The sequence below is a fragment of the Entelurus aequoreus genome, linkage group LG25 (assembly GCF_033978785.1).
Source record: "Entelurus aequoreus isolate RoL-2023_Sb linkage group LG25, RoL_Eaeq_v1.1, whole genome shotgun sequence".
Classification (NCBI taxonomy): Eukaryota; Metazoa; Chordata; class Actinopteri; order Syngnathiformes; family Syngnathidae; genus Entelurus; species Entelurus aequoreus.
In genome coordinates this window covers 30,848,335-30,864,441 of record NC_084755.1, presented here as the reverse complement: position 1 = coordinate 30,864,441, position 16,107 = coordinate 30,848,335, and the positions used below count along the sequence as shown (strand labels likewise).

At 39.4% G+C, this 16,107-nt stretch overlaps 1 protein-coding gene across 1 annotated transcript in view; it reads left to right on the top strand.

Moving 5' to 3' along the window:
• carhsp1 (calcium regulated heat stable protein 1) overlaps positions 1–16,107 on the top strand; it is a 51,342-nt gene that overhangs the window by 26,138 nt on the left and 9,097 nt on the right. Inside the window, exons 2-3 of the mRNA XM_062036246.1 lie at positions 8,310–8,446; positions 8,521–8,629. Of these exons, the coding sequence (XP_061892230.1) occupies positions 8,359–8,446; positions 8,521–8,629 (197 nt within the window). The 5' untranslated portion in view covers positions 8,310–8,358. The remainder of the gene's footprint in view (positions 1–8,309; positions 8,447–8,520; positions 8,630–16,107) is intronic.

Here is a 16,107-nt window from a genome sequence, read left to right as displayed (position 1 = left end):
GTGTGAAATTATTAACACATTACCGTAAAATATCAAATAATATTATTTAGCTCATTCACGTAAGAGACTAGACGTATAAGATTTCATGGGATTTAGGGATTAGGAGTGACAGATTGTTTGGTAAACGTATAGCATGTTCTATATGTTATAGTTATTTGAATGACTCTTACCATAATATGTTACGTTAACATACCAGGCACGTTCTCAGTTGGTTATTTATGCCTCATATAACGTACACTTATTCAGCCTGTTGTTCACTATTCTTTATTTATTTTAAATTGCCTTTCAAATGTCTTCTTGGTGTTGGGTTTTATCAAATAAATTTCCCCCAAAAATGCGACTTATACTCCAGTGCGACTTATATATGTTTTTTTTCCTTCTTTATTGTGCATTTTTGGCCGGTGCGACTTATACTCCGGAGCGACTTATACTCAGAAAAATGCGGTACTAGTACATGTCAAATAATACAAACATCTTAACTAATGCACTGTATAGTTCCATAAAAATGTCAATGTTTTGATGCAAAGTTTTAGTTTTTTTTTTTAATTACAGTGAAACCTTGATGTACGAGCTAAATTGGTTCTAAAACATGGTTCCTAAATCGAAAAGTTTGGATAGTGAACCAAATTTCTCCATAAGAAACAATGTAAATATGAATACTAGGTTCCAGCCTTGGCAAAAGTCCATATTTTAGTGAAGGTTTGTGTCAGTGCTGTATATCAAACAAACATATCAAGGAGGTGATGGATCAAATTTCTCTTTGTTAAAAGCCAAAACAACAACAACAAGCTGAACTGTCCTGTATTGACTATTCAGCCAACACGCACGCACGCACGCACACACACACACACACACACACACACACAGAAGACCCTTTGGTGCCCTTACATCAGCGATCACAAAAATCCTTAACTTTACCAGCTGTATTTCTACAATAATAAACATTTAAAATAATAAAATCCACTTGTCGTACTTCCGGAGTTACAGGGCGCACCGGTAAATTTTAGAATAAATAATTATTTTTACATATATTAGCCGCACCAGACTATAAGCCGCAGATACGAAAGATTTTTGTAAAAGTTTATTTACATACCTAAACTGTTTCCAAACCGCAGGGTTCAAAGCGTAGGAAAAAGGGTACCGTTACATGAAACATTGGCAAAGGAGGAGCTGACTTGAAAAGAGCACCGACAGCAGGAGGGTGGGGGAGGGGCGGTGTGTGTGTCTTGAAAGAGGCGCTGCTGAATATGAGTAGCTCTTCTCCGCTGTGAAATAAGTCTGCTTTGGCATATTTTTCCAGAAATGTCGGGTCTCATCAAAATTAAAATTTGCTGTGGTACGAAGCCTGCTTCGTCAATTCTTCCATACTTGTGAGCGCCATTAATGCACTCCTCGCAAAGTATTTCCTTTTTAAAAAAAAAAGTTTTCACTTTTGCCGTGGTAAAATTCGAGCCCTGGGAACAGATAAGTCATTGGGAGAATGCTCCGCACACCTTTTTTCACCTAGCCCATGGGAGAATAGGGGCCTTTAAGCATTGTTTGATTGCACATGCCAAAAAATAAGACAATAATATAACATACGATAAGGTGAAACCTTCTCTGAGCTGTTGTTGTCTGTACTTAATTTCCCCCCTTTGATTATTGTAATGTGTAGCAGAGCCATGTAGTCCAGCAGAGCTGTAATCTCATTCATTTCACGTTTATTAAGTTAGAAAGCTCACTGGCTTCAATGCTTGCTTCTCTCCAAACCGTAAGATGTGTTCAAGGGCAACTGCACTTTTTAGGGAATTTTGTCACTCTACAAGCATTCAAACGCCTCCATTATTGTTTTAAACACATACACTATATTGCCAAAAGTACTTGGCCACCTGCCTTGACTCACATATTAATTTAAAGTGCCATCCCATTCCTAACCCATAGGGTTCAATATGATGTCGGTCCACCTTTTGCAGCTATTACAGCTTCAACTCTTCTGGGAAGGCTGCGGAGTGTGTTTATAGAAATTTCCAACCATTATTCCAAAAGCGCATTGGTGAGGTCACACACTGATGTTGGTCGAAAAGGCCTGGCTCTCAGTCTCCGTTCTAATTCATCCCAGAAGGTGTTCTATCGGGTTCAGGTCTGGACTCTGTGCAGGCCAGTCAAGTTCTTCCACACCAGACTCCGCCATCCATGTCTTTATGTACCTTGCTTTGTGCACTGATGCACAGTCATGTTGGAAGAGGAAGGGGCCCGCTCCAAACTGTTCCCACAAGGTTGGGAGCATGGGATTGTCCAAAATGTTTAAGGTATCCTGAAGCATTCAAAGTTCCTTTCACTGGAACTAAGGAGCCAAGCCCAACTCCTGAAAAACAACCCCACACCATAATTCCTCCGCTGACCCCTCTCTTGTCAGTTTACGTGGCCTACCACTTTGTGGCTGAGTTGCTGTTGTTCCCAAACTCTTCCATTTTCTTATAATAAAGCCGACAGTTGAGTTTGGAATATTTATGAGGGAGGAAATTTCACGACTGGATTTGTTGCACAGGTGGCATCGTACGACAGTTCCATGCTGGAAATCACTGAGCTGAGAGCGGCCCATTATTTCACAAATGTTTGTAGAAACAGTCTCAACGCCTAGGTGCTTGATTTTATACACCTGTGGCCGGGCCAAGTGATTAGGACACCTGATTCTCATCATTTTGATGGGCGGCCAAATACTTTTGGCAATATAGTGTATGTAATGTAACCGGCACATTCCTAATAACATGTAATATTTACATGTTTTGCTCATTTTAAGCATACATCGTGTTATTTCACAGACACGTCTCAACGTTCGCTTTTCCCTTCAACAACAAACAGTAAGCATCATGCAGCAGTATTGCTCAGTGCTGAACAAGACAAACTTCAAACGTAATAAAACAATCACTTACTGTACAAAGTCTGCTCTCACTGGGATGGTGACTGATGGGATGTTCATATCTTCCCGTTTCTATGAAGAATTAATCATAATCCTCACAAAGGGTTAAAAAAAAGTGCCACGACCGAGTGTCTTTTCGTGTCTTTCTCGCCATCTCCTGGTCTAAGTTGAATGTCAACGTTGACCAACTTCACGTTTAATGACCACATCCTTCTATCTATCCATCCATCCATCCATCTTCTTCCGCTTATCCGAGGTCAGGTCGCGGGGGCAGCAGCCTAAGCAGGGAAGCCCAGACTTTCCTCTCCCCAGCCACTTCGTCCAGCTCTTCCCGGGGGATCCCGAGGCGTTCCCAGGCCAGTCGGGAGACATAGTCTTCCCAACGTGTCCTGGGTCTTCCCCGTGGCCTCCTACCGGTCGGACGTGCCATAAACACCTCCCTAGGGAGGTGTTCGGGTGGCATCCTGACCAGATGCCCGAACCACCTCATCTGGCTCCTCTCAATGTGGAGGAGCAGCAGCTTTACTTTGAGCTCCTCCCGGATGATAGAGCTTCTCACCCTATCTCTAAGGGAGAGCCCCGTCACCCGGCGGAGGAAACTCATTTCGGCCGCTTGTACCCGTGATCTTGTCCTTTCGGTCATAACCCAAAAGTCATGACCATAGGTGAGGATGGGAACGTAGATCGACCGGTAAATTGAGCGCTTTGCCTTCCGGCTCAGCTCCTTCTTCACCACAACGGATCGATACAGCGTCCGCATTACTGAAGACGCCGCACCGATCCGCCTGTCGATTTCACGATCCACTCTTCCCTCACTCGTGAACAAGACTCCGAGGTACTTGAACTCCTCCACTTGGGGCAGGGTCTCCTCCCCAACCCGGAGTTGGCACTTCACCCTTTTCCGGGCGAGAACCATGGACTCGGACTTGGAGGTGCTGATTCTCATCCCAGTCGCTTCACACTCAGCTGCGAACCGATCCAGTGAGAGCTGAAGATCCTGGCCAGATGAAGCCATCAGGACCACATCATCTGCAAAAAGCAGAGACCTAATCCTGCAGCCACCAAAACGGATGCCCTCAACGCCTTGACTGCGCCTAGAAATTCTGTCCATAAAAGTTATGAACAGAATCGGTGACAAAGGGCAGCCTTGGCGGAGTCCAACCGCCATTTCACGACTGGATCGTGAGGGTTGGCAAGTATGCCCTACGTCCGTGTTTTACCGGATATGTACAGCGGCGTTTGAAAAAGTCATTCATTTTACTTTTTGAAACCGATACCGATAATTTCCGATATTACATTTTAAAGCATTCATCGGCCGATAATATCGGCAGGCCGATATTATCGAACATCTCTAGTTAAGATAGTTATTTTCTATAAAAGCTGTAAAATACATCATCAAATATACGATTATGCCTTTACAGAAATAATAATTCACGGTTTTGAAACTGTCTGCAATGTTCCAATTTAATCACGTCAATATTGTTTTGTTTCATTGTCTGTTATTATGATTGATGAACGCTACTGTTGTCTTCCACTCCTATTTCTGTACTTCCCAGATGGTCTCCACTTAGCAGCCTGTTTTATTTTAAATGTCAACTCTCTCTTTTTTATTCTTTTTTTTTTAACTTTTGAATGTATGCTCCATGTTTTTAACAGCTGTAAAATGTTTCGATTGAAAATATTTTTCCTATGTAAAATAGTGGGTAAAGATAAATAAAAGTCACCCTCGTAAAACCTTTATTGACTATACAGGCACATTTCAGGTCATAATTTACTGTCATAAAGGCGTAAAGAGAAGGTAAAACTTGAGTTAAAAAAAATACTATTTAAAAGGAACCAATTAGTATTTTAATATATTGTACATTTAAAACATTTCCTTGTAGTCTAGGTCAAAGGTCTTCAACAAAGGTTTGTGACCGAGGAAGTACTTGAGGGGTACCGTTAATTATTTAGTTAATTTGGCTTTTTTATATATATTATTTTTCCACAAATGTAACAATTTTTAAATACACATTAACAGTGATCTGACTGTAGTGTTGTTCTAGCGATTAGCGTTGCAGTTGACAATTTGCGATTTACGCTATAGTTGCCAACTACACTGCAAAAACTGAAATCTAAGTAAGATTAAATATCTCAAATAAGGGTGATATTTGCTTATTTTCTGTCTGATAAGATACTTCTTCTCACTAAGCAGATTTTATGTTAGGGTTTTACTTGTTTTAAAGGTTTTGGTCCTAAATTATCTCAGTAAGATATTACAGCTTGTTGCTGAGATTTGATGATCTATATTGAGTAAAACATGCTTGAAACTAGAATATCAACTGTTGCAAAGCTGTGTCATCAACAACTACTTTTTTAAAGTAATATTTTTTTATTTCCAGCATGAAATAAAAAAAATCATGACTTTGACACATTTGTGTCTCATAATTAAAACAGATGACAGCCAAATGGACTTTGCTGTTTTATTTTCAATGAAACAATAGAAAACACATACTCGTACAGTAGTACAGTTGGCACATTACAGTAAACTGACAGTTAATATTTAAACATTTAACATGCGATATTTCAAACAATTTTGAACAGAAATAGTTCATGCATTCAGGTAAATTATTCAAAATTACAATTAAATTTTTTTTGGCCGGGGGCCAGGCTGTATATATGCGCACTAATCGACTGAAAGAGCACACACTTGGAGCGATGATGTCATGTTATCGATGGAAAAATGCATTTTTAGACTATATGACTTGCCTGAGCGGCTAGTAACAAGCCTTGTTGCCTTTCCATTAAGAACAATAAATTAGTTTTTAGTATAAGTTTGCTGGTTTCAAGAAATGTAATGCCGAGCGCATATCATTATGTCAAGATAATGGCACTAGCATTTATAATAAATAATGATAAATGGGTTATACTTGTATAGCGCTTTTCTACCTTCAAGGTACTCAAAGCGCTTTGACAGTATTTCCACATTCACCCATTCACACACACATTCACACACTGATGGCGGGAGCTGCCATGCAAGGCGCTAACCAGCAGCCATCAGGAGCAAGGGTGAAGTGTCTTGCCCAAGGACACAACGGACGTGACTAGGACGGTAGAAGGTGGGGATTGAACCCGAGTAACCAGCAACCCTCCGATTGCTGGCACGGCCACTCTAATTTACTTCGTTTAAGAATATTTTTCAACATATTGAGCAAAAAGGTCTCATGTTTTTTTTTCTACCAAGAAAAGTGCACTTGTTATAAGTGAGAATATACTTATTTTAAGGTATTTTGGGGTTCATTGAGGTTAGCTAATTTTACTTGTTTTGGAAAGTCTTGACAAGCCAAATTTTCTTGTTCTATTGGCAGATAATTTTGCTTAGTTCAAATAAAATACCTCTCATTTTTGTATTTTTTTTCCTTGTTTTTGAACACTGACTTTTTGCAGTGTAGCAATTAGTGCGCCAGTTGCCAGCTAGCAATTTGGGGGCCAGTTGCCAGCTAGAGACTGCCATTGTAGTTGCCATCTAGCGATAAGTGCGGCAGGCGCCAGTTAGCAATTTGGGGACTAGTTGCCAGCTAGAGATTACCGCTTTAGTTGCGATCTGGCGATTAGTGTACCAGTTGCCAGCTAGCAATTTGCGTATTAGTTGCCAGCTAGCAATAAATTCTCTTGTTGCCAGCTAACAATTACCTCTTTAATTGCTAGCTAGCGATTTGCGCTGTAGTTGCCAGCTAAGAATTAACGCTCTAGTTGCCAGTTAGCGATTTGGCGACTAGTGGCAAGCTACATATTAGCGCTGTAGTTGCCAGCCAGCTGTTTGTGCTGCAGTTGCCAGCTCGCGATTACTGCACCAGTTAACAGCTAGCGATTGCGGACTAGTTGCCATCCAGCAATTAACATTCTAGTTGCCAGCTAGCAATTAAAGCTTTAGTGGCCATCCAGTGATTTACGCGCTAGTTGCCAGCAGACAATTAGCTGTTTAGTTGCTAGCTAGCAATTAGGGGACTAGTTGTGCGCCAGTTGCCAGCTAATGACTAGTTTCCAGCGAGAGATTACCGCTCCTAGTTGCATATTGTAAAACTCCCGCGACCCCGAGAGGGACAAGCGGTATAAAATGGATGGATGGATATTGTAAAATTGATGAGTAAATGAATAAAGAATCCATTAAATCTACAAATGTGCGCTACATTCGTTAACCGTGTTACAAAAAAGATCAGTTAGAATAATACATAATGTTGGATATAGAGAACATACAAAGCCTTTATTTATTGAGTGAAAAATATTTAAAGTTCGGTGATTTGGTAAAATTGCAAACAGCTAAAAAGATGTACAAAGCAAACTATAACCTGCTACCAAAGAATGTGTAACAATTCTTCTCAACTAAAGAGGAGAAATATAACCTTAGAGGAAAAAATAATTTAAACATTTATATACACATACAACACTTAGAACCTTTTAGCATATCAGTATGTGGAATTAAATTATGGAATGGATTAAGTAAAGATGTTAAACAATGTACTGATATGATCCTGTTTAAGAGGTTGTTCAAAATAATGGTGCTTACAAAGTACAAAGAAAAAGAATTATGAGAAATACTTTCAACCTCATTGAAAATAAGATATTCTTCATCTCAGTATGTTAGTAATGACTGAATTAATTAATTACATATTACAAAACAATTGTGTATACTAATTCACAGATGTTATTTTATTATATAAAAAGGTCAGTAAATGATTCTATATATTTGTAAACGCTCTGAAGTGGGAAAGGGGTAGGATTAAATAAGCTTTGCTTATTCCTACTCCTTTTCGGACATGATGTATAGTGAAATGATATGAAATTGTGTGATGTATTATACTGTAAGTGTGTTCATGTTCGAAATAAACTAAAGAAAGAAAGAAAAAAATCAAGTAAAAACACTATGGACGGCTAGAAGACGGAATGACACTTCTACTTCCGGTTGAAAGCACTGAAAAGAAGAGCACTGCAGCACCTGCAATAAGCGAACTAGTCCAGAAAATGGCGCCGTAGCACGCACAAACAACACAACTCCTCAGTGTCTTTTTTTTTTTTTCCAGCAAAGAAAAATCCATAAATTAGCAGCATCGGTTTATAAGCCGCAACGTTCAAAGCGTAGGAAAAAAAGTAGGGGTTTATTGTCCAAAATTTACTGTAGTTTTTATGTGATCGACCGGTGTTCCTAACCCCAGTTCACCGGTGACCCAGAATAAGGTTGCAGTAAAAAATGAATGAATGAGGAGTATTCATGATGGTCTGTAGCACCAAGACAACGTGAAACCTTACCTCTCTGAGATCATGTCAGACATGAGGTGGGATGACTTTGGAGACCAACCATAACCTTGTTTTGAAATTGAACGAATGGTACAAGAAGTAAAGAGTTTGAACTATGTGTATGTCCTCCCACTAGGTGTCTTAAACCACTTTGGAGCACCGCCCTTTCTTTGTCTCCCAACGCAATGTCCTCGGAGGCCGAGTCCATCCCCGGGGTGCGACCAACGACTCCCCCGTTGAACTCTGCCAGTTCTCCACCTTTAAAATCAGCAGGTGAATCTTAGCATAGCAAAGTTGTGTATTGTCGGGATGTCACATGGCTTTTTTGTTGTTGTTGGTCCAATCAGAGTCCCTGCATCCTCCAGCATGCAGACACAGAGAGCGCTCCCCTTCCCCCATACGAGGCTTCAATATTCCCAGCCCCATGCCCACTCGGAGGAACAGGACCTGCTCAGCGTGAGTACACACTCAAACACACGTGGGTAATACTTACACAAATACTATATGAACAGTTGTGGTACAAAATGTTGCCTCTGCAGTATTTCCCGCAGATATTATCGCGGGGCACTTAAAGTTAAAGGTGCATTACCGCCACCTGCTGTATTGGAATGTTAACCAGAATTCCCTCCCTCACATAAATATATATATTACAGTAGAGGCCAAAAGTTTGGACACACCTTCTCCTCATTCAATGCGTTTTTCTTTATTTTCATGACTATTTACATTGTAGATTGTCACTGAAGGAATCAAAACTATGAATGAACACATGTGGAGTTATGTACTTTACAAAAAAAAAGGTGAAATAACTGAAAACATGTTTTATATTCTAGTTTCTTCAAAATAGTCACCCTTTGCTCTGATTACTGCTTTGCACACTCTTGGCATTCTCTCGATGAGCTTCAAGAAGTAGTCTGAAATGGTTTTCACTTCACGGGTGTGCTTGAAGCTTATCGAGAGAATGCCAACAGTGTGCAAAGCAGTAATCAGAGCAAAGGGTGGCTATTTTGAAGAAATTTGAATACAAAGCATGTTTTCAGTTACATCACCTTTTTTTGTTAAATACATAACTCCACATAATAATAATAATAATAATAACTGGGATTTATATAGCGCTTTTCTAAGTACCCAAAGTCGCTTTACATGTTAAAAACCCATCATTCATTCACACCTGGTGGTGGTAAGCTACTTTCGTAGCCACAGCTGCCCTGGGGTAGACTGACGGAAGCGTGGCTGCCAATTTGCGCCTACGGCCCCTCCGACCACCACCTATCATTCATTCAACATTCATTCACCGGTGTGAGCGGCACCGGGGGCAAGGGTGAAGTGTCCTGCCCAAGGACACAACGGCATGGTAAGAGGCGGGGAGCGAACCTGCAACCCTCAGGTTTCTGACACGGGCGCTCTACCCACTACGCCATGCCGCCCCGCACATGTGTTCATTCATAGTTGTGATGCCTTCAGTTACAATCTACAATCATGAAAATAAAGAAAGCACATTGAATGAGAAGGTTTGTCTAAACTTTTGGCCTCGTGTGTGTGTGTGTGTGTGTGTGTGTGTGTGTGTGTGTGTGTGTGTGTGTGTGTGTGTGTGTGTGTGTGTGTGTGTGTGTGTGTGTGTGTGTGTGTGTGTGTGTGTGTGTGTGTGTGTGTGTGTGTGTGTGTGTGTGTGTGTGTGTGTGTGTGTGTGTACAGTGTTACTCCCAGAAAATTTGTTAGTTAAGGTGGTGACTCTCCAGGGGAGGGGACCGGGGAATGGCGATATACGATATATATCTCGATAATTTTTCCGTAAAGTAAAAACAAAACAGTCCTAGTTACCTGAGATACTAAGTACGTCATTATTATGACTTAATAATTTACTAAGTCAAAATAATGACTTTCTAGGTCAAAATAATGACTTACTAAGTCAAAATAATGACTTACAAAGTCAAAATAATGACTTACAAAGTCAAATTAATGACTTACTGTAAGTAAGCGTTTGAAAAAAAGAGTTAAAAGTGGGGCCACATGCTGACATAAGCTCAACTCATCATGCTTAATTTATTACACCATTTGGGAAGCCTGTAGTTGATTTTTGTTATGTAAATGTGAACATTTTTATCAACATGTGATAGCAGGGACCCTGCCATTCAAAACCAGGCTGTTACATTACTAATGATTAATGTAACTATAGCTGAAAAAATAGTACAATAGCAATAGGAGAGACTATTCATCCCTGAACACCATGGAGTTCATGTAGGTTTTATGATGCAGTCACATTATTATATCAAATATCAGAGACAGAGTCAGGAAACTCTTCTTTTAACATAATGTTGTTTTTTGCTGCTTTAACACAGCTCAATCAACACAGAAAAAGGTAAAGTGAAATAACTTAGTTGTTAACTGTAGGTCAATAATGTTGTCTTTCTCTCAGACAGACAGGGCTTTGCTGTCTGTAACGCATGCACGCACACACACCGCACAGTGAGCTAACGTTACGCTAAAAGCTAATTAGCCTTCACCTCACTGCGCGCGAGCTGAGCTGCCGCTTATGTTTCTAGAACGTCAACGGGCTCATAGTGATGTTACTAGTAGTTGACTTGGAAGTGTTTATTATAATTTGGGGAGAGTCCGCTGCCTTATGCTTACCTGCTAAAAACACCTTTCTGCTCACTCCACCGGAGGAGCACTGACTCCATGGGCTCTGAGTACGCACTGCTGATTGGCTGTTACATGCGCTCTGAATACGCACTGCTGATTGGCTGTTACATGCAGCACAGCTTGTTAAGACTTTAGTTTAGGCGGTGGCTCTTTGTTGTTAAGGCGGCCGCCTTAACAACAAAGCGCTGCGGGAAACCCTGATATATACACACACACACAGTCTTCCCTTGTTTAACGCTGGGGTTACGTTCCAAAAAATACCCACTTTAAGTGAAATCCGTGTAGTAGAAGTGAATTAGAATTTTTTTAGGTGCGTTTTCGTTCATTATGTATTTTTTTCGTTGACACTGTTTTTTTCCATTTACAGTAAGTTTTCTCACATTTCTCTCGTTTAAACACTCTCAAAGTTCAAACCTTCGTGGATTTAAAAAAAATAAGTACAGTACACTACTGTATTAAAGAATTCAACCAAAGCTCGAAACCTGTTTATTAGGGCTCTAGGATTTTTTGACCCATAAATAAGCCCGGGTTTTATCATAAAGCCCACAGCCTTTCCACACATAACCAGAGTCACATGAGCTTTTTGGGCCTTAAATCCTGCACTTTTGGCTTCGTCCTGCATTATAAAGGTGCAAGAGGGCATTCGTTTCCAAAATAAATCTATCTCATCCATATTTTGCATTCTGTACTGTACAGGACACATGGCATGAAGAAGATTGATTGACAGTGGTCTACAGTCCTTTGGCGAATCAGGATGCAGACATTGTAAAAAATTGCACACACATAAAAAATTCAGTGTAACAGCGAGGCTGTGTAAAGTGAACCGTGTTGTAGCGAGGGAATACTGTATTTACATGGCAAAGTCTGATGGTTTCTGTCTTCCATTCATTGACGGCAGTCTGTGGTTATATTGTTGCTCGGATTCTTAATTATGCATTTCTGGTTGCGCTCCTCTGTGATGAGGTGGTGACTTGTCCAGGGTATACCCCGCCTTCCGCCCGAATGCAGCTGAGAGAGGCTCCAGCACACCCCGTGACCCCAAAAAACGGACAAGCGGTAGAAAATGGATGGATGGATGGTTGCCCTCCTTTTGTATGTCTGTTTCAAGGTTTTTTTTAGGTTTGAAATACGCTACTTAGCCACAGTTAGCTCGACTTGCGAGTAAGAAGTGGCAATCGTAATTTTTTCAAATCTAATCACTACCTCACACCAGACTGTATTAAAGCCGAGGGTATCGGCACACAATCTTGTGATTGTGATCAGGAAAGTACCAAAGTCATCATTTAAAGGCCTACTGAAAGCCACTACTACCGACCACGCAGTCTGATAGTTTATATATCAATGATGAAATCTTAACATTATAACACATGCCAATACGGCCGGGTTAACTTATAAAGTGACATTTTAAATTTGCCGCTAAACTTCCGGTTCGAAACGCCTCTGAGGATGACGTATGCGCGTGACGTGGACCGGCGAACACGGGTATGCCTTCCACATTGAAGCCAATACGAAAAAGCTCTGTTTTCATTTCATAATTCCACAGTATTCTGGACATCTGTGTTCGTGAATCTGTTTCAATCATGTTCATTGCATTATGGAGAAGGAAGCTAAGCAAGCAAAGAAGAAAGTTGTCGGTGCGAAATGGACGTATTTTTCGAACGTAGTCAGCCACAACAGTACACAGCCGGCGCTTCTTTGTTTACATTCCCGAAAGATGCAGTCAAGATGGAAGAACTCGGATAACAGAGACTCTAACCAGGAGGACTTTTGACTTCGATACACAGACGCCTGTAGAGAACTGGGACAACACAGACTCTTACCAGGATTACTTTGATTTGGATGACAAAGACGCAAACGTGCTACTGTGAGTATGCAGCTTTGGCTTCTAAACATTTGATCGCTTGACCGTATGTGCGCAACTTTTTTTTGCGTATGTACGTAACTTTTTTAAAAATATATAAGCTTTATGAACCTTGGGTTAGGTGAACGGTCTTTTGGGCTGAGTGATTGTGTGTGTTGATCAGGTGTTTGAATTGTATTGGCGTGTTCTATGGAGCTAGGAGCTAGCAGAGGAGCTAGGAGCTAGCGTAACAAACACGCAGGTGTTTTTATGCAGGATTAATTTGTGGCATATTAAATATAAGCCTGGTTGTGTTGTGGCTAATAGAGTATATATATGTCTTGTGTTTATTTACTGTTGTAGTCATTCCCAGCTGAATATCAGGTCACCCCCGGCTCTCACAGCATCTTCCCTATCTGAATAGCTTCAACTCCCCACTAGTCCTTCACTTGCACTTTACTCATCCACAAATCTTTCATCCTCGCTCAAATTAATGGGGAAATTGTCGCTTTCTCGGTCCGAATCTCTCTCACTTCATGCGGCCATCATTGTAAACAATAGGGAACTTTGCGTATATGTTCAACTGACTACGTCACGCTACTTCCGGTAGGGGCAAGCCTTTTTTTTAATCAGATACCAAAAGTTGCAATCTTTATCGTCGTTGTTCTATACTAAATCCTTTCAGCAAAAATATGGCAATATCGCGAAATGATCAAGTATGACACATAGAATAGATCTGCTATCCCCGTTTAAATTAAAAAAATTCATTTCAGTAGGCCTTTAATACCAAATGCAAAACTCAGGTAGTAAACTTTCCCTTCAACAGGATGTTGTGAGTCACTGATAGCCTTGTGGTTGACTCACCTACTTTTTGTAAGTTCAATTCCTGCTCAGTGATGGTTGTCAGTCACTGTGTGTGTCCTAAGACTAACTGGTGAGCAGTTGCTCAAAAAGGTTCATTATGTCTTCATATTCATGTACTTTTTAAAATGTTCTTGTTAACAGACCATATTGGAATTTTTACCTGACATGTTTCAACTGTCATCTGCAGTCTTCTTCAGAAGGGTCACCTGACCACCAGGTAAAAATTCCATCTGATATACCGAAAATATGGTCTGTTTACAAGAAAATTTGAAAAAGTGGCGACCAGTTCGGTGTACTCTACCTTTCACCCACTGTATTTATTATATGGGTGCACGGTAATGGAAATTTGGACCGATACTGATAACTTCCAGCGGACCTTTTACAACCGATAATGATAACCGATATTTATGTATTAATATTTTACACAAGGTTTCGTGAGGAGAAATTGGTTTAACAGTTCTCATTATACTCTAACAAAAATATACAAATCTTGTAGGGATAAGGATAATGTCAACTGACATTTCTTTACTTAATTAATAGGGCTGTGAATCTTTTGGCGCCACACAATTTGATTGGGGGGGTAACAATTCGATTCAGAATCCATTCTTGATTCAAAACGATTCTCAATTCAAAATCAAAACTTTTTTAATAACATTGGGTGCCAGTTCTATGATTAACTACATTCCTCCATAAAATAGATAAACAGCTCTGAGACATTTCTATATTACCCAAAAGAAAACTGGTTTTGTTTGATAAAATCCTATCCGAATATTTTAAGTGGCTGAACAGGACACATTTTAGAAAAAATAAAAATATAAAAAATCGACTTTTGATTTTTTTTAATCCATTAAGAATCGTTACAAATAAGAATTGCGATTAATTTGACAATCGATTTCCTGTTTCCCTTATAATTAACTATAATTTGAGTACAATATACTATAATTCTGACCCATGCAAACAATTACAATCATTGCGTACAAAAAATAGTTGGAATTTATTGATATTTCAACTTTTCAATGATTTCATTAATACATAACAAGCAATTCAAAAATTCTGAATATGATTTCGTAAAAAATGAAATAAAAATCTATCCTACACAACATATATACATGAGGCCAATTGAACTAAACAAGTGATGTCACAACTCTTGTTAATAGACCAAAATAAAATAAAAAATACAATGATATTTTCCCCCTGACAGTAATAAATGAATACAGTAGTGCAATATGTGCCTTCTCCTTAAAAGGGCAACATTCAATTGTATAACTTAAAGAAATCATGATTCAAATGATAATGTTTTTTTCCACTAAAAATGAGAAAGCTTAATGTATTTTTACTATAACAATCTACAAGGTTAATATTGTTTATTCTTCTTCTTACCCTCCATTCATCTGCTTAATTTTGTATTTCAAGGTATTACATTTATGTATTGTTGCATTTGAAACAATTGTATTGTTGATAATGGAGGCAATTATTATTATTATTCATTTTCAGTAGTGTTATTTATATTGGTATTTTTATTGCTCTATTTGTAATGCAATAATGTTCATTGTCATTTCTGTGTTATTAATATTCACTTCACTAACTGCTTTTTTGCTATTATTTTTCGCATCATATTCGTATGTATTGTATTTGCTGATGATCTGTTTTTGTTGTTGTTGTCTTTCTGTCTTATTCCCCTCTTGTCCCTGCAATTTCCCCCTATGTCTTCCTTTTTTTCTTCTTTTTATCCTCTCCTGCTCTGGTCCAGCCGCGCCAAATATTAGATCCATTTTATAAAGTCATATACAAATAAGGCAACAAGAGAAGTATCCCACACTTCTCTTTTGGGCATCTACATCAACCATATGATTTGCCTGAGTGGCTAGACAGGTCAACAAAAAATTGGCATTAACTGCTTTCCCCTCAAGGTATTTTCTTTCAAACTTCTGACTCTTATCAAATGCTTTTCCTTCAGTCCTGTGGCTTTAAGTTTGCTGTGGTCGCTGCTATTAACGCCGGTCTCATCTTAGCAGCACAGGTAGCCTCGTACAGGTTACATAAATCTTCCCATTAGTGAATTTTAAGGTGACTTATCAGACTTTATTGTGTTGAAGCATTTGAGCTTTAACGCTCCCGGTTTGATTTGTGCGAAACACATTTTGCAAAGTTTGAGTGAAATGTCTTCTTCTGACATGCTAATAGAAACCCCACAAATATGCGATCATATCGTAGGGGAGGGAAGGGGTTAAGGAGCCAGGCAGCAACTCAAGCCACAAAGATGATAAGCCCGTATTATTATCGGCTCATTTTTTTCATTATCAGAATTATCCATGTGACGTCATAATTGCCATTATGGGTCGGCGGTAATATCATGCATCCCTGTTTTGTAAACGCTTTCTTGTACTTTTTCAAAAAGGGCTCTCATAATTAGGTTTACATGTTCCGTCAAATCATTTCCCAAATAATAACACAAACACACACACATTCTTGTATTTGTTATCTTCTTGAGACCTCTGAAAAATGCCTACCTCTTTAGGACCACCCTTTCTAGATATATAAGATTTGTATTTACAACATTAATAATATATACAGTACATACTATGCAAAT